This window comes from Erpetoichthys calabaricus, chromosome 2 (assembly GCF_900747795.2).
Source record: "Erpetoichthys calabaricus chromosome 2, fErpCal1.3, whole genome shotgun sequence".
Lineage (NCBI taxonomy): Eukaryota > Metazoa > Chordata > Cladistia > Polypteriformes > Polypteridae > Erpetoichthys > Erpetoichthys calabaricus.
Genome location: NC_041395.2, coordinates 40,949,245 through 40,968,335, shown reverse-complemented (window position 1 = coordinate 40,968,335; position 19,091 = coordinate 40,949,245). Strand labels below are relative to the sequence as shown.

The window sequence follows — 19,091 nt, the reverse complement described above, 5'->3', positions numbered from 1 at the left end:
AGCTTATACCAACACTTAACGGCAACAAGAATAACATACAAAGTGCATTTTTGGTAAAAATGTTACTGAATTTTGCAACTTATTCTTCTGTAATGTGTACTGTATAGCATAACTAATTCTCCAGCTGTAAAAATTCTGAAAGAGACACATCTGTATTTATTCTGATGGGTAAAACTTGAGTATTAAGCAAAGTATGACTCTGTTATGGCCAGTTAAATCGGCTGTTTTGAATGTTTTAAAGTTAATCTTACCAGATTCAAGATGTTGTTTTTCTGATTCTATTTTTTCTAAAAAAGACAAAGACAATATTTCATTTAAAATAATTAATCAAAACAATAATACATTTGATCAGAAAAGCAGATGTTTTATTAAAACAGCAGCATTAGCCACCTCTTTAATTCTTTACTTTGCATTTTATTTTTTCTGCTACTACACTTCAAAAAAGTCAGGAACAATAAGATAAACAGTAACATAGTTAAAAACTCCAAAAAACATATTTTTCACTTGAGTCACCATGAGAATCCTTCATGGTCTTTATAATAGCATCAAGTAGGTTTAGTTATAATTAATTATAAACTAAAATGGTCACAAGTTTATTTTGATTTAGTATTACAAATTTTTCATGCTAAATATACCTGTAGAGAAATGTAAGAGGTATCGCTTAATTTACTAAATATGCCATCTGAGGGTAGGAATACATGGCCTGTAATGAAAACAGGAGACTAAGACCAGGAAGGAAATAACAGAACTGGTAACACATCCTCCCTAAACAAGGGTATATGCCCCTGAAAGGCAATATATGGAACCATGCTGTGCCTCAGTTAGTGGAAGCCACTGGGTGGAGGGGGGCTGGCTCGAAGACCTAGCTTTTTCAGAGAAACTGAAAGCTCGGGTCTACAGAAAACCTGCTCTCCTCCTCCATGATACTGTAGGGAGTTTCAGTATGGTGTCCTTGTAAGAAATGGAATGCTACCATTAAATTGGCCCATAAATATTTCCAGGACTAGTTATAAAGCCACCTTAATGGTGAGTGGAAAGTGTGGAGTTAAGAAAAACCTGGCAAGCATTTGACTTGCAGAAGAAAGAGATGCCATGGTCTAGAAAGAGAAAAACAAAGGTGGGGTGGGAGGGAGCACTTTCATGAAGTACTGCATTGTGTAAGCCACTTCACCTGGCAGACAGGGGTTCACAACTTGTTACACCCAGCAGTGCAGCAAATTTGTTTTTCTAAATTTGTACTTGTACTTTTTGAGTTCTTCCTTCTGAGTATCACCACACCTGCAGTGTTTTTTGTAACAAAAGCGCCCTTTGTTCTATGTGTGGTGGCCTACCAGAGTCTACCTCTTATTGCACAATCAGTAATTCAAGCATCATTTAAAAATCAGCATTTCCCAGTTACATAGATCCTGTTCTTTGTACACCAGAAACATTTATGAGCTTAGTTTATCTGTACAAGTTTTATATTAAATAACATTTTGTTTTGAGCATCCCAGAGATATGTAAAGGGCTAAAAAAATTTCAAACATCTCTAAATGTTTCTACTTTTCAAAGAAGTCCTTACTTTTCTGTATTAAAAGCTCCAGACCCAGTAAAGATTATCCATCCTCCTGCTACTGCTGTTTAATATAGCAACACAAGGAAAAATACAACGCAAGCCAGTGTTCAGTAAGAGGTGACTGAAATGTACCGACTCAGAAGACTACTATTTAATTAAAGTAAAAAAACTAAGTAGCTGATTTTTTGCATAATGGACAGGACACAAACATGTGCTAGTCTTAAGAAAGAAGTGTAAAAGATGGTGGAGGAAAGACAGCAAACAGCTTGACATTGTAAACAATGGGTAACTGTGAGAAAAGGAAAGTGGAACTGGAGCATAGTGCAGCTGCCACTCCTGTATTTGGAGACTAGAAAAGTACAAGGGATTACTAGATGTCATGAAATATCACAACTACATGGAAACCAATCCACTAAACCTGACATTAAAACAGAGGGTAAATCAACCAATAGAAGAAACCAAGTAGTGCAAAGCAGCCAGTCCCTTCAGACGCGTCCCTTTATTTAGTACCCTTTACAAAATTATTGCCAGGACACCAAACAGGCCCTTCTAGCACTGTGCTGTCTACACCAACTACTGGTGAAGGTTTTCTTTCACTAATAAATGAGGAAAACATACAAACTCTAATATTCTCTTTATTCTTTTTATCTATATTCTGTCTGTTTTAGCTGGTACCTTTATTTAAACACATTTGCAAATCTCAAATGTATAGTAGACTTGTTGGCATATTTCAAAAACTGAGGCACAGTCAGATTAAGCAACTTAATGTCACAATCAGCCAGTGGTGGAGCCTGAAACTTTTGGTTCTTCAGCCAATCAAACTTTGTACTTATGCCCTACTGCCTGCCTTCTGGTGGCTTTATACCCTTGAGTCATAAATTACAAAAAAATGTAAAAATCAACAATAAATTTCAAATAAATACCACAAAATATGTGAGAGAACATAAGAGAAAAATAGCTTAATTTTGCAACAACATACAGTTCTATAGTGTACACTATTCAAAAGAAAAATAAACAAAATGAAAGGACATTCATTCAAACTAAATTCAACTTCAGAACCACTTCTAAGATCACAAGAGTGCTTCCTGGTTGTTATTGTGAAAACTAATATATGAACAGCAAGGTAAAAAAAAACATTTTGAGATAGAATAAAGCTGCATACCTTTTTGCTTCTTGTATAAATACACAGCTAGAGGAACTGAGAACAGTGCAAGCAATAACAAAAAGATGAGAAAACCTCCAAAATGCTTCCATCCTGGAGAAACTAAAGTGAAAAATTCTTCTGCAGAAAATGGAGAGAACAGTGTTGTAAGAGATTCACTTTTATACAAGCAGCTAAGCAGAGATGTTTTCTACTTCAGAACACAACACTTATGTTAGTTAGGTAGTAAAAAATGTAAACAGATAACAAGACAAATTTGACTGATTCACACTTTGAAATGTGCCTAAAATGAAGATAGTGCACATGAACTAGGACGGAGTGGTGGCTCTGAGGCTGAGAATCTGCGCTGGTATCCAGACGGTTGCTGGTTCGATCCCCATCACTTCCAAAAGAGATCCTACTCTGCTGGGCCCTTAAGCAAGGCCCTTGACCTTCAATTGTTCCAGGGGTGCTGTACTATGGCTGACCCTGTGCTCTACCCCCAAGGGGTAAGTGAAAACTAACAAATTCCTAATACAAGAAATTGTATAAGGTGAAATAAAGAAAAAAAATGCTGAAAAGTAGGTCTTAAGACAACAAAAGGATGGCTATTAAAGTCAATGAGTGTTTCTTTATCAGGTACAGACTTTAGTGTCAGAAATGTCACTTCGTTTAATAACAGCAGATGCAAGTTACACTGAAATAAAATTAAAAAGGAACATAGAAGTGACATTTAATAGCTAAACCTTGCCAGATTACTAACCACCAATTTGAATGTGCGACTCTAAGGTCTTCTGCCCATGCTCAATCACACAGATAATGCCTCTGTCCTTCTTAGTCACCGAGATGACACTGTTCACATCAAATAAGGACTCTGAGCTCTCCGTCACATTACTGGTAGCACGTGTTGTTAGTTCCTTGTTTATCCCATTTTTCCACACTACTGCTGGCTTGGGGAACCATCCTTGTGATTCACATTTCACAACAATCTCAGGTCCTGGTGGGCTCTCTATAGACAGACTGGGCTCACCTCCGACACCTAAAGAAAAGAACAGAAACAGGCTGTGCAAAAACAATTGTTCTGCAAAACATAGGCACTTTAAAAGATAAAAATGGCATTAAGGTAAAATCAGAGAAAGCTGGGACTGACTGATTTTCAAAGCCCATAACAAACTGTACATTACTGATTTCAGTAGGTAAAATGAAATCACAGGCCAGCTAAAGAAACTGGTGGAAGGATGAAAACAGAAATGTTTCTCAGCCACCTTAGACATTTAACTGCAATCCCATGCACTGAAACATTTGGTCTGGCGCAGTTATTTTAGGCTCTTTCTTGCTGACTATTCCTCCCTCTAGCAGAAAAATAGACAGGTGGACCGATCAGGATAGGGCTTCATCTCTTAAAATTCTACTTGTTCAACTTACCTATAACATTTAAGGTAATCAATCCCTCTCTGAAATAGTCTGACGTCAACACGTTACAGGTATACACGCCCCAGTCAGAGACCACTACGTCCTGTATCTTCAAAGACACGTTTCCTTTATTCACCTCCTCCTTGAAAATTTCCACACGACCTTTGAATTTCTCATCTATCGTTACTTGATCATTTTTTACATTGTATATATTTTCTCTGTCTCTTAACCATGCGATCTCTAAGTCTTTTGTATTCACGACTGGAATAACCTGGCATGGCAAAACAACAGAACCCTTAACAACACCAACAACAGGCTCATCAGGTACACTGATTTCAAATGAACCTGAAAAAAAGGAAAACAAGTTTTAGTCATTAGGCGAGTGTCAGGAAAACATGATTTAAGAAATGAAGACTACTGAACCTAAATGTTTAGGATGACAACTGAAAAATACAATAAAATTACAAGTAATTAAAAGATTAGATTTCAGAAATGTTAACACCTGAATCAGAAACACATGCAGTCAGTGTTTTTAAAGCTGAAATTTACTAAAATCTAACAGGGACCCCAAAAGTAAAGACTTCATAAGTATGTCTAACGCTCTGCAACAGGACAATGGAAACAAGCAACTTATTATAAAATTCTTTCTACAATCCCATACTTTACTACTTAATACTAACATCATTAACAATTACATTTTCTGTTGAAATAACTCAACTGTATAGATAGTTTTTATGCAAATAACAAAATATCTTGAATATAACTTTAAATCACACAATTAAGCATAACAATCCTTCAGTATACACATATGAATGCAGCTTCTTGTCTCTTCTATAGATAACTCAAACAGAATTCAGACATTTTTAGCCATAGGTTCATTAGTGGTCACTTGAAATAAAAACATCAGACCACGGGTTTGTAAGGCCTCAGATGGCCGAGTAGTTTAATCCTTGAAGGTTATGTGCTAAGCGTTATGGTGGTGCCCTGGCTAGTGATGCCCCCTCACAGCTCCAGTGTAACACTGGGCTCAGGACCAAAGTCAGGTACGTTCTGTGTAGAGTTTGCCAGCTGTCCCTTCTGTCTGTATATGGTTTCTTAACAATTAACAAATAAAAACTAAATATGCCACAATCTTATCCTCAGCATGTGCACATGTCCAACTTATAGATAATATATGAAAAGGTACATTCTGTGTGCAGTTTGCTGGCTGTCAGTGTACGTTTTCTTAATGAACTTAATTTTTTTACCCATATCCCAAATATGTTCAGGATAACTTGGTTGGCAAATGTAAACTGGCCCAATACGAGTAAAAATAGATTTCCACATGAGAAGAGTCTGGTTTCTGACATAGTAAGCAGCATTTTCAAGAATGAACAAAAATATTAAAGGTAAGGAACGTTATATGCCAGGATCTTATCCACAGCATGTGTGCTGTAGCCTGCAAAATGAAAAATGAAGGCATGTGGGAACTGCACTGATCTATACCCCAGCAGAACTTCATTGAAGAAAAACACCAGTGGGATCATCCTCACCTTGTAACTGACAAGGCGAGAAATACAGGAATGTCAAGAGAACCAGTGCTTCACACTTCAGCCACTGCATCATGTCTATAAAATGACAAAAAGAACAAGAAAGTCAGCTATTTTTTTTTTTTAATTTCCACTTGAGAAGTGATTTAAAGCAAATAACTATGAAGAACAATATGAAGAAAAATAATTATAAGAACCCTGGATTCTGAAGCACAATATTATGAAGTCAACTATCATCTAACTTTCACACTTCCTATGATAGCTACCCTAAGTGAGTAGTGAGAAAAGCGCTATATAAATGTAAAGAATTATTAAGTGTCCAATTACTTTGTGGGCAAATCCTGGTTTAGTAACAATTTGTAAAGATTTTGACTAAAATTCTTTTCTTCTTTGACTACATCTAATAACATAATTTTTAACACATATTGAACCCTCCTTAAGTACCTCCCCACCTCTCTCCCTTCTTTAAACTCCATATCACCATACCATAACAATATGTGACACAAGTTTCCATAACTATAAAAAAACTAAGCTGATTGCATGTATGTTTCAGCCAAAATAGCTGAACCAATTCTCATGAACTTTTGTATGTGTGTTATCGGTGGACCAACTTAAAACGTAAGCTATATGCCATATCAAGGAGAGATGTTATAATGAACAGGAATAATGCAAAAACCAGTGCAGGCATACAGTTCCCAACAGGCAGCAGAAGCAGCCTGGAATTGAATGGAGGACACGGTGATCGGGGTGCACAAAGTTTTGTATCTGCCAAAGTGGAACTGCAGGTACAGATTTTGACTAAGAGTATGTCTTTTTATCTCATTGTGGGCTTAGTTATGTTGAATTTCCAAGTTTTTCTCTCTTTTTTTTTTTCCACTTAGACCCTTTACACCTCCCAAAAAACTTTTGAAACTCTAACACAGCCTTTTTAGTGAGTTTTGTGGTTATGGAATCGTATTTGAAACAAAGTTTAGCATCAATTTTGTAAACCTCTAAGGAAACTCAACTGTTTTGCTCTATTATCTATTATTCTGTGATTTTATATTATAAGTGGGTTTAGAAAATGAATGGATGGAAATAGTACACAACTAATGGAGTGGGATTCAGACGGCTACACAAGGACAGTGGCAGCCTGCTCCATGTTGGTTAAACATGCAGGTAGAAATTTTATTGCACTGTTTAAATACGACATTAGAGCTTAAACAAACTAATGACAGTGCATTTTTTATCAAAGCCAAACCTTACATTTTTAAAAAACAACGCTATCGTACACATGTACAGTGCATCCAGAAAGTATTCACAGCGCATCACTTTTTACACATTTTGTTATGTTAGAGCCTTATTCCAAAATGGATTAAATTAATTTTTTCCTCAGAATTCTACACACAACACCCCATAATGACGACGTGAAAAAAGTTTACTTGAGATTTTTGCAAATTTATTAAAAATAAAAATACTGAGAAAGCACATGTACATAAGTATTCACAGCCTTTGCAATGGAGCTCAAAATTGAGCTCATTTGCATCCTGTTTCCCCTGATCATCCTTGAGATGTTTCTGCACCTTAATTGGAATCCACCTGTGGTAAATTCAGTTGACTGGACATGATTTGAAAAGGCACACACCTGTCTATATAAGGTCCCACATTTGACGGTTCATGTCAGAGCACAAACCAAGTATGAAGTCAAAGGAATGGTCTGTGGACCTCCGAGACAGGATTGTCTCGAGGCACAAATCTGGGGAAGGTTACAGAAAAATTTCTGCTGCTTTGAAGGTCCCAATGAGCACAGTGGCCTCCATCATCTGTAAAGTGGAAGAAGTTCGAAACCACCAGGACTCTTCCTAGAGCTGGCCGGCCATCTAAACTGAGCGATCGGGGGAGAAGGGCCTTAGTCAGGGAGGTGACCAAGAACCCGATGGTCACTCCATCAGAGCTCCAGAGGTCCACTGTGGAGAGAGGAGAACCTTCCAGAAGGACAACCATCTCTGCAGCAATCCACCAATCAGGCCTGTATGGTAGAGTGGCCAGACGGAAGACACTCCTTAGTAAAATGCACATGGCAGCCCGCCTGGAGTTTGCCAAAAGGCACCTGAAGGACTCTCAGACCATGAGAAAGAAAATTCTCTGGTCTGATGAGACAAAGATTGATCTCTTTGGTGTGAATGCCAGGCGTCACGTTTGGAGGAAACCAGGCACCGCTCATCACCAGGCCAATACCATCCCTACAGTGAAGCATGGTGGTGGCAGCATCATGTTGTGGGGATGTTTTTCAGTGGCAGGAACTGGGAGACTATTCAGGAAAAAGGGAAAGATGACTGCAGCAATGTACAGAGACATCCTGGATGAAAACCTGCTCCAGAGCGCTCTTGACCTCAGACTGGGGCGACGGTTCATCTTTCAGCAGGACAACGACCCTAAGCACACAGCCAAGATATCAAAGGAGTGGCTTCAGGACAACTCTGTGAATGTCCTTGAGTGGCCCAACCAGAGCCCAGACTTGAATCCGATTGAACATCTCTGGAGAGATCTTAAAATGGCTGTGCACCGACACTTCCCACCCAACCTGATGGATCTTCAGAGGTGCTGCAAAGAGAAATGGGCGAAACTGGCCAAGGATAGGTGTGCCAAGCTTGTGGCATCATATTCAAAGACTTGAGGCTGTAATTGCTGCCAAAGGTGCATCGACAAAGTATTGAGCAAAGACTGTGAATACTTATGTACATGTGATTTCTCAGTTTTTTTATTTTTAATAAATTTGCAAAAACCTCAAGTAAACTTTCTTCACGTTGTCATTATGGGGTGTTGTGTGTAGAATTCTGAGGAAAAAAATGAATTTAATCCATTTTGGAATAAGGCTGTAACATAACAAAATGTGGAAAAAGTGATGCGCTGTGAATACTTTCCGGATGCACTGTATATCATTACTAATCATATCATATCATTGCTCAATGCTGAGATAAACCAGGATAAAAATGCGATTTAGTGGTGCACGCTGTGTCCCTGGTAGAAAGAGAATGGCTGGGGGCAATGTTAGTAGCTTTTACTGTTTCTGGATGGTAGACATTTATATAATATATAGTTGCCCCTTAAGATTCGTGAATTTAACATTCATGGTTTCTATTATTCACAAGTTGGCCATGAACAATTAAATAGAAATATTTTTGGAGTTTGCAGAAAGATTGTAGGAACTTGCAGACGACGCATAAGCCAAAAATATATAAACAATTTCTATCACATAAAATCATGTAATATAAAAATATTAGTGTTACTTAACACTAGAATTCCTGAAGCCTACATAAAACTTGTAATCCCGGCCCACCTTAAATCCCTTCACACCTCTCCAGTGTCTTTTGTTTTGTAAATGTGTTGATTAGCACAAGCAACAAGCAGCCTGCTATCCCATCTCCCCACCAGCTCTTCCAGCTCAAGCCTTGTTTATCTGGGAGTGAGGTACCTGGAGCTGTATAGAGTAAATAATATATTGTTATTTGGAACACATGCATTTAATGTGTTTTCCATGTCTACAAAGATCTATGTAAGTGTATGATGACAGGAAATGCAAGAAATGTTGAACACATACCTAAACGACAAACTTTTTTCATGTTGTAGTACTAACGACAAAATTTTGACATGGAGTGTAGACTGAAGTCCAAATATCAAATAAGCACTTTCACAAAAGGTACAAGTATAACAAAACAAGTGTGCTTTTATTCAAGAATATAACCGAAGAAAAAGAAATCGGGTTAGTGCACTTCAGTGTCATGACTGCTTTGGTGGTACAGCGGTAAGAACTGCTGACTCCTATTCAAAGGGTCACTGGTTCAAGCCTCCCCGCATCTCAAAATAAACATTTTGAGCTCTTATTGTTGCTTGAGCTGCGAGAGTTTTTTGCCCTTCCTGCGTTGGTGGGGGGGATGGGATAGCAGGTTGCTTGCTGCTTGTGCTAATGGACACAATTACAAAACAAAAGACGCTGAATGGAGAGGTGCAAAGGGATTTAAGGTGGGCCGGGATTACGAGTCTTTTCATAGGCTTCAGGAATTCTAGTGTTAATATTCATTAGTATTAAAAGTTATTTTTGGTAAAAAAAAAAAACAGATTTATGTCAGTTACCTTCTGCCTTCACTGCTCCCTTAGTTATTCAACATAGCTATTTATATTGATTTGTATATTCAAATATGCAAAATTCTGTGAGGAGTCAGGGTGGGGCTGTAGGCATGTGCATGTATGTTATAATTTATGTTGATTGGGATTTATAAAGAGGAAGTGTGTGGTATTTTGCTTATGCATAATTTTTATGCATATTAATTTTTTTGTGTGTACACACATTTCTGTTTTTGTCTATATGCCACTTTTTACTGTGTATTCTACACACAGCATTATACATGAGGACCCCGGCCTTGTGCTCAATTTTCTTTTGTCTTTTCTCAAGAATGAACCTGTTTGGTGAAGGAGTCTATCTGTTCTTTTTAATCTGTAGAAGGAAATTAATGCAGGACGACTGCTAATGTCACTGCTGCTTGCTGTGTTTGTGTGTACTGAAGTGACATCACTAGTTTGGATAAATGATTTGAGAACATTCCTGGGCCTCATGCATAAATGGTGCATACACACAAAAATGTTTCCATGCTCACTTCGAGATGTATAAAAACTTTGAGTAAAGCCATGCACAATTTTAACGGCAGGCTTACACCATGTGTATGCAAGTTTCTGCTCGAATTTGCAAACAGGCAGCACCCAGCGTCAAAGCAGTGATGTTTCTGTGTGATGTTCCTTTCTTTTTTAGATTTGCATCCATAACACAGGTTTTATCAAATACACTGAAATTAATTGCATATCGTTTACATTTGGAAAACCGGACATTGCTGCAAATTGTGCTTTCATATTTGCCAGTTCAACCACAGTGTAAAGAAATCTTATCTATCTGGGTGACAAGCGAATAATACCATCCTATACAGCTGGCATGGCACAACTCAGTGATGTTTGTGAAATACCTGGCGAGTCAGCAAGTTCACATTGAAAAGCTCCTGTGGCTAAAAACCTGAGGGTGGAAAGAACTTGCAAAGGAGCAGGTAGTGCAAAATTCCTCAGTCTGCCTTTGTAAAGCTGGCACCAGATCAGCACACTGCTCCAACAGGATAGCTCTTGGAAATCGAAATCAACTTCATATCATCTATGAAAATGCGTTCTATTCTAATTCTTCCATTTGCGATGTCTTCTAACAACACTAAAGCAGCTATAGCAGTTGGAATAGTCTGGCCATTCCATGCACCATTATATTGTTAAAGAATGATTACAATCAAGTGATTTAAATTTGTAAATGATATGCTATTAATTTTGGTGTATTTGATAACGCCATTGTCATAGATGCAAATATGCCAAAGAAAGGGAAACGACCACAGAAACAGTAACACTGCTTTGATGTTGGGTGCCAACAGTTTGTAAAACCAAGCAGAAAACTGCAAATGCAAGGTGTTTTGGGGGCTATCGTGAAAGTGTGTGGCTTTATGCCAAGTTTAGTTTTTATGCATCTCGAAGTGTGCGAGGAAACAGGTGTACGCAACATTTTTGTGCTTACACACCATTTGTACGAGGCCCCAAATGATCAGATGCCTTGCCAGTTTTATTAAAATGCAAAATTATAAAAACAAAGGTTTGTGTTTTGTGTTTAATTCATTGATAAGAAATGTTCACGTAATGTGAGAGTATGCAATCTACATATTTAAACTTTATTCAATTAACATTCAGTAATTTTGTTTAACAAAATAATTTTTACACTTAACAATTAAAATAAGTCAGAGTAACTCAAAAAAAGTTGTCATTGTAATTCCTTCCACTGTGGGTGGAGTAAACGGATTGTCTATTGTTAGGATAATAATAAATTAATTTTGATTTTCTCAATTCTTTTCTCTGGAATTTTTAAATATACAATGCTTACATAAAAAAGGATTTACCCCTTGGAAGTGTTCACATTTTATTATTATACAATATTGCATTACAGATGACTAAATTTAGTTTTCTTCATTAACTGTTATATATGTGTAATTAATTTAGACAACTTTGCAGAGATCTGTTTTAACTTTGACACTAAAGCTTCTCTTTCTGTTGATTAATTTCAAAAATGTTAAAATAAATCCATTGTGAATTAACATCTAAAAATAAAAATGTGACAAATTCCAAGGGGGTAAATACTTTTTTGTGTAAATGTAACTGAATTATGCTCTTCAAACAAATAATTTTTTAATGTACCCTCCTACCTCCATATTTCAGTATTTGGCTGCTGTTTAGACTCACACTACTAACTTTATGTATTTTTGCTTATTTACGCACCACTGCAAGCAGATTACTACAACAGCTTTAGTTTTTCAGAATGATGGAAAAGAAGTTATTTTGCACATCATAAAAAGTATTTAGCAAACATATATATATATATATATACACACACACACACACACACACACACAGGGAGTACAGTATATAAAATGAACTGAAGTAAAACATGAGCCACAATGTGGTCAGTGGTTGGTTTACAAAGAAATAACAGGTAAAAAGAAACAGTGAATCAGCCTTAATAGCACAACTGCATTCAGTGAATAACAAATTCCATCCATCCATTATCCAACCCGCTATATCCTATCTACAGGGTGATGGGGGTCTGCTGGAGCCATTCCCAGCCAACACAGGGCGCCAGCCCACCGCATGAATAACAAATTGATAACGCAATATAAACACAAGAAAATACAGTACTCAAATATTTTGTGATTAACCAGAATGGCTACATTTTTGTTCCTCGAAAGAGTGCCCAGTACAAAATAAGGTACAACACCTGTTAACTTTTAAAGTAAATGTGTTTTTAAAAGTCTTTTTAATCCTCAATTAATCAAAAGAGTATTTGATTAAGTGTGAAGTGCCAAAGTGTTGCTTTCATAAACTTAACTTTAAGCATCGTTACATCTATCTGGTTTTCTGTTTGAAGATGCCCACTTTCTCATACTCTTATAATTTCTGCAGCAGATTCCCCATCTGTTTACTAAACCCAGTTATTTCAGTTTCGGTGATACCGGTATCTGGGCCCTCAGTAATGGGCGTCTTTGACAATTTAAAATGAAGCCTAGTTGGTAAGGGAATTCACATTTGGTTAAACAGCACCTCGAAAATTCTCCACTATAGGCGATGCCGGTCTGCGTGTCATGCAGTGGACTCAATGGTAACTAATACGCTTCCTCGAACTTCCAGGGGTTCAAATCAGACCATCTGCGTGGACCGTGTATGCTCCCGACCAGCCCTTTTCTACGTGTTCCTTGTTTTTTTCCAACATTACAAAGACATACTTCATGTGTTAGTTTATCTGGCCCCTCTACACTTATCCCCGTGAGTGGGTGATTATGGGCGGCTGCTGCAAGCATGGCGCCTAGAGCTACGTTACTCCCAGCTGTACGTGATCCCTGAACATAAAGGCTGCAAGAGAAATGAACTACAACAAATCCCTACGCGCCCTTCTGTGGAAATGCTCGGCTTTTACTCCTCTAGTGATCATGACCTTTCTTAATCGCTGTGTCTGCCGTGACTGACGCAAATCGACAGAAAGCACACAGGCCATCTCCGAAGCGCAGGAGCTTAAGAAAATGGTTGGGAACGTGACAGGCGCCACCGCCCATTTCTTTCACTAGAATCTGGAGGCCGTGAACAACATAACATGAATCGACTATACATACACACGCGTAACAATATGGTAATTCTCAGTAAACACGAATAAATTACAAGCATATGCACAAACGTTTACGTAATGTACGATGGTAAAAGGGCTGCATTTATTCGATCGGGACATACTGACCTTTTCGCAACGGTCGCTCCTCTCCACATGGAAATCCTACATCAGATTGAACGCTGGCCTCGGTCCATTCGAATCGCCGCCTCTACGTGAGTATTTTTAATTATTCCAGTTCAAGGATCCCAGTGTTGTCAGAAACAAAAGGCGCGACACTCCCTGCGCCAGCCCGGCTCACCCCAGCTTCTTTTTTCTTTCACTTTCGTTATTGTAAATGATTCCGCGCAAGAGCACAAGCTGCGGAAAAGATGAAGCGAAAAGAAGCGGAATTGCCTAATCGGAGTTACTTATACCATATCATACCATTTTCTAAATTCCGCTAATCCTGAGCAGTGTGACTAAAGCCTAGCTCATCATGTATAGGGGGCAAGGCAGGGACAGTCACGGGACAGAACGCCGGAAGCAGAGCACACCACACACACATCATGGCCACTTTAATGTCGCCCGTCCACTAAACTTAAGTGGTTTTGGACTGAGGAAGGAAAACAGCACCTGTTGGTAATTTGGCACGCGCGGGGAGGGCATGTAAAGTGCACGCTGTGAGAATTCAGGACACGAACCCTGGTCTCCTTCCTGCAGCCACCGTTCAGCCCGTGTCATTTATAGCAAAGTCGTAATCTCCGGTGAGGTAAGGAAAGTTAGCAGTGCAGTTGTAAATTGTAAGTCGGAGCTGTCTGACATCCCACCAGAATGCCAGCGCCTCTCAAGTTCTGAACTTCCGCCCCCTGCCCCCCACCATGTCTGTCTCTCTCTCTCTCTCTCATTGTCGTTTCTCACACACACCCCTTCGTTTTCCTCCCATATCCCCATCAGAGTGTAACTGCAGCCCACTATACCGATCTACTGAAAAATTTATTTTCTTTCCTACGAAATGTACATTGCTTAAACATATGCTCAGAAGTAGATTTACCCACCACCAAACCAGTCATGCTGAACGATGTTACAGGCAGCATAAGATTCTCCACAGCCTCTCCAGACCCTTTCACGTTTGTCACATGTGCTCAGGGTGATCCTGCTCTCATCTGTGAAAAGCACAGGGCGCCAGTGGTGGACCTGCCAATTCTGGTATTCTATGGCAAATGTCAATCGAGCTCCACAGTTCTGGGCAGTGAGCTTAGGGCTCACTAGAGGAGGTCAGGCCCTCAGACCACCTTCATGAAGTCTTTCTGATTGTTTGGTCAGAGACATTCACACCAGTGGCCTGCTGGAGGTCATTTTGTAGGCTCTGGCAGTGCTCATCCTGTTGCTCCTTGCCCAAAGGAGCAGATACCGGTCCTGCTGATGGGTTAAAGACCTTTTACAGCCCGGTCCAGCTCTCCTAGAGTAACTGCCTGTCTCCTGGAATCTCCTTCATGCCCCCGAGACTGTGCTGGGAGACACAGCAAACCTTCTGGCAATGGCACATGTTGATGTGCCATCCTGGAGAAGTTGGACTACCTGTGCCACCTCTGTAGGGTCCAAGTATCGCCTCATGCTACAAGTAGTGACACTGACCATAGCCAAATGCAAAACGAGTGAAAAAACAAATGAGGAGGGAAAAATGTCAGTGGCCTCCACCTGTTAAACCATTCCTGTTTTGAGGGTTGTCTCATTGTTACCCCTCTAGTGCACCTGTTGTTAATTTCATTAAAACCAAAGTAGCTGAAACTGATTAACAACCCCCTCTGCTAGTTAACTGACCAGATCAATAGCCCAGAAGTTTAATTGACTTGATGCTATACTCTGATTGAAAAGCATTCCCTTAATTTTTTTGAGTAGTATATAAAAAAAACGCAAATCTAATTGAATACCAAAACTACGTTCAGTTAAATACACTCAAGTTCAGTGTAAACACAATAAAATATTCAAAATTTTAATTGCCCCGAACCCAAAACTCACGTTGTAAAGTTTAAAGCCTGACATACTGTACATTAATTCTGGTACAATTTTAAGCTCGATTTGCAGTAGCCAACTGTTTTTCTAAGATAGCCTGAATTTCAGCATCTTTGGCCGTTGTTTTACGTAAAGAATGAGAGGGGCCCTGGTGCCTGATGACATCTTACCATAGGGCTGACTGGAAGAATTTCTATCTTGTCAGAAATTTCAGTCAACTGCCTTGTAGTGTAAGCAGTCTCACTAATCGATTTTCTGATGTCCAGTAATTCACTGTGCAGCGGCCGCAGCGAGTAGGCACGTGGCAATAATATAATTTAACAACCACATGCACGCTAAGACAATTACATCAACAGGTCGGCCAGATGACACTGAATTTGTCTTCGAAGGGATTAATGATAACAGCAGTTGAGAAATGATTGGTATTGCATTTAACTTATGTTGTGATGTAGTGGTTGGACATTGACCATTGGGTAATTCCATTGTCCAGCTCACCATTTTGATTTAAAAATGCAATATAGTAACACACATAAAACTAAATAATGAATGACAGAAGTGTCTTAGAAAACGTTTACAGGAAGAACCAGAAATAAACACACACAAAGGTAAATTATATGGACTACGTATCTCCAATTCTCTCTCTAAAATTGACAGACTGTTTGCACCTCCCCAATCTTCTGTGTGCCCAGTTACGCCTTTTTCTGTACTTTGTAGATTCAGAGCACAGTGCAGTTACAGTCAGCAACATGGCTTTTTTCTTTGTTGATTTTTGACAAGTCTGTGGTCATGTAGCTTTTTGTTAATTGGGTAAAGCTTTACTGTAAGTTGTCAACTGGGTAAAACTGTCCGTCTGGGCCATCTGCACCTATAGCTTGAGCACCCACATTGTGGCATGTGAATCGGACCAAACATGCTACTACAGTTTCAGCACATACTGTATATGACCGGCGATTGTATTGTGCAGTAAGAGTAAATTCTTGACAACAATTCCTACAAATCGCACATATCCACGGCCTAAAAGCAATGATTCAAGTTTAGTTCAGTCTCTGCATTTTATTTCAACTGTCCTGCACAGAGTACACCATAATTTAAAAAGGAGAAAATAATTAAAACCCAAGAGAAAAGTAGCTGTCAACCAACCACCACTCCTTTACAATAAAGAAAAAAACTGCGAGGCAGCAGCACTACTGATGTGCCACCATGCCACCACCTTCTTTTTCCACCTTCCCAAACCTACTTAGCATTTAACTAATATGAACACGCAATTAAAACACTTAAGAGATATTAATATAGGCAATGTGTTTGCATATTATGAACAATTACGCTCCAAATTTAACTTTTGGTTATACACTTTTTTTTTCCTAGAAACTTTCTTAAAAGAAACCTAACCCTACTTTCCACATCTGACACCCATGTTAATCCCAAAGGGCATACTGGTTAGTCTTGATGAAGAGAGCACTTCAACATTATATAAAATATTTCAAAGTATTTACCTTTCAAATATCCTACAGGGAATGCTGGAGAGCGGACCTTTCAACTGGCATCTGAGAAAATGAGTGCAACTCAGCCATCCATAGAATAGACTTTTTAGTTCTATATGTGGCAAGTATTCCATAATTCAAGAAAAGGTATTTCATTAATTACATGTATCTTGTTTAAATTTGTCCAAAATGTGTCCAGTGCAAGATGCAGTCTGCAAGCACTGCCATCAAGTTCCAGAACCACTAGGCCTTATGTTCTGAGAATGCATTAAATTGGTATCATTTTAGACGAAAAACTCTTTACACACTTCTCAGACATGCAGCCTCGGTCTTAATAATAATTCTTTACATTTATATAGCGCTTTTCTCACTACTCAAAGCGCTCTCCACACAGGGAGGACCTGGGAAGCGAACCCACAATCTCCTTACTGCAAAGCAGCAGCACTACCACTGCGCCACCTGTGAGGATCTTACAAACACTCTTAATCCCTTAACAGAGATTTTTGGTGTATTCCTAGATAGTATTAACCCTTATGTGGTGTTCGGGTCTATGAGACACAATTTTAATGTTTACTAAAAAAAAAATATTTTTTCACCCGAAATTCAATGTATTTGGTTCATTTTCTTTGAAAGTCATGTTAAGGGACAAATTGTTTTTTACATTGGAGATGTATAGGTCCGCTAGACCCGCGGGAAATGCAGGTATGGAAATTGCCTATAAAACATCAATAACACCACTTTGTAGACATTGTTTCCAAATACCCAAATTCTATCAGATCAATTTTTTACATCACCATTAGCTCCTCCATACCCATCCAACCTCCAACAATACCACTCCCTTTCACACATCACCTAATCCCAACAGAGCAATCACTCTAATTTCTTTTCAAAATGGCATTTTAATCCACTGTCGTTAACAGATGGAAAGGCAATTGTATAGTGCCTATCTATCTATCTATCTATCTATCTATCTATCTATCTATCTATCTATCTATCTATCTATCTATCTATCTATCTATCTATCTATCTATCTATCTATCTATCTATCTATCATTGCCAAAAAAGTGTATTATTTTTCAGACTAACAGATCCTCAGAGGTTTCTGCAGGAATACTAGGAGAAAAGACACAATGTAAGAAGTTTTCTATATAAAATAAATACCACAGCTGGATACTCTTAGTGCAGGGTTACTGGAGAAACCTCTGATACTCTTGGAGAATACTTTAAATTCACTCTAAAGTGGGAAACCAGCAGGCCCTGATGGCTACCAGTGGAATTTACAAAAGAAATTTCAACTGACTTAATTCCACTATTATTAGCAACATTTATAGAAGCTAGAGACAACAAAATTCTATATCAAATTTTTCTTCAAGCCTTAATTACCATTTTTACAAAGAAAAATAAGAACTTACTGTAATGTGTGTCATACACAGCCATTTTACTTCTGAATAATACTCTCCAAAGTTTTGGCTAGAAGAATTGTGAAAGTGTTTCCGTCTGTAATATCACAAAACCAAATCAGATTTATTACAGGCAGACACTTTGCATCAAACCTTTGGGTTCTGTTTAATGTAATATATTTACACATAAAATCTAACACAGCAGTGACCTTATTATCTCTGGGCACTGAAAAAGCGCTTGACAGAGTCGAATGGAACTACCTACAGATATTTACCACATTGCACAAATTTGGGTTTGGCCCAAACATATGTGTATGGATAAAATTACTTTAGACCAGTCCAGAAGCCTGTCTGTATTAATGTCATGAACTGAAACTACTTCAGTCTAGAATGTGGTACTCAACAAAGGTGTCGTTTATCACCATTAGCCATTCTTTTTCATAATACATTAGAAATAAAGTGGATTATTAAAGAAGGACTTGAACAGAAAATATTACTATACACAGATGATATGGTATTGTATATATCAAACCCACAAACATCTTTACCATTACAACAACAACAACAACAACATTTATTTATATAGCACATTTTCATACAAAAAGTAGCTCAAAGTGCTTTACATAATGAAGAGAAGAAAAATAAAAGACAAAATAAGAAATTAAAATAAGACAACATTAATTAACATAGAAAGGAGTAAGGTCCGATGGCCAGGGTGGACAGAAAAAACAAAAAAAAACTCCAGAAGGCTGGAGAAAAAAATAAAATCTGTAGGGGTTCCAGGCCACGAGACCACCCAGTCCCCCCTGGGCATTCTACCTAACATAAATGAAGTAGTCCTCTTGGTAGTTCGGGTTTTTCACGGAGTCACT

General features: G+C 38.4%; 1 protein-coding gene across 9 annotated transcripts in view; it reads right to left on the bottom strand.

Moving 5' to 3' along the window:
* LOC114643144 (butyrophilin subfamily 1 member A1-like) overlaps window positions 1-19,091 on the bottom strand; it is a 186,586-nt gene that overhangs the window by 109,459 nt on the left and 58,036 nt on the right. Inside the window, exon 1 of one of the 9 annotated variants that reach the window (XM_051922313.1) lies at window positions 13,770-13,919. The exons of 5 other annotated variants lie outside the window; for them this stretch is intronic. Coding sequence is in view for 1 of the 4 variants with exons in the window: in XM_051922307.1 (XP_051778267.1) it covers window positions 13,416-13,449 (34 nt within the window). In the remaining 3 variants the exon portion in view is untranslated. Of the gene's footprint in view, window positions 1-13,415; window positions 13,691-13,769; window positions 13,920-19,091 lie in introns of those variants that run through there. 3 more of the 9 variants (XM_051922307.1, XM_051922308.1, XM_051922310.1) reach the window with 3 other exon arrangements.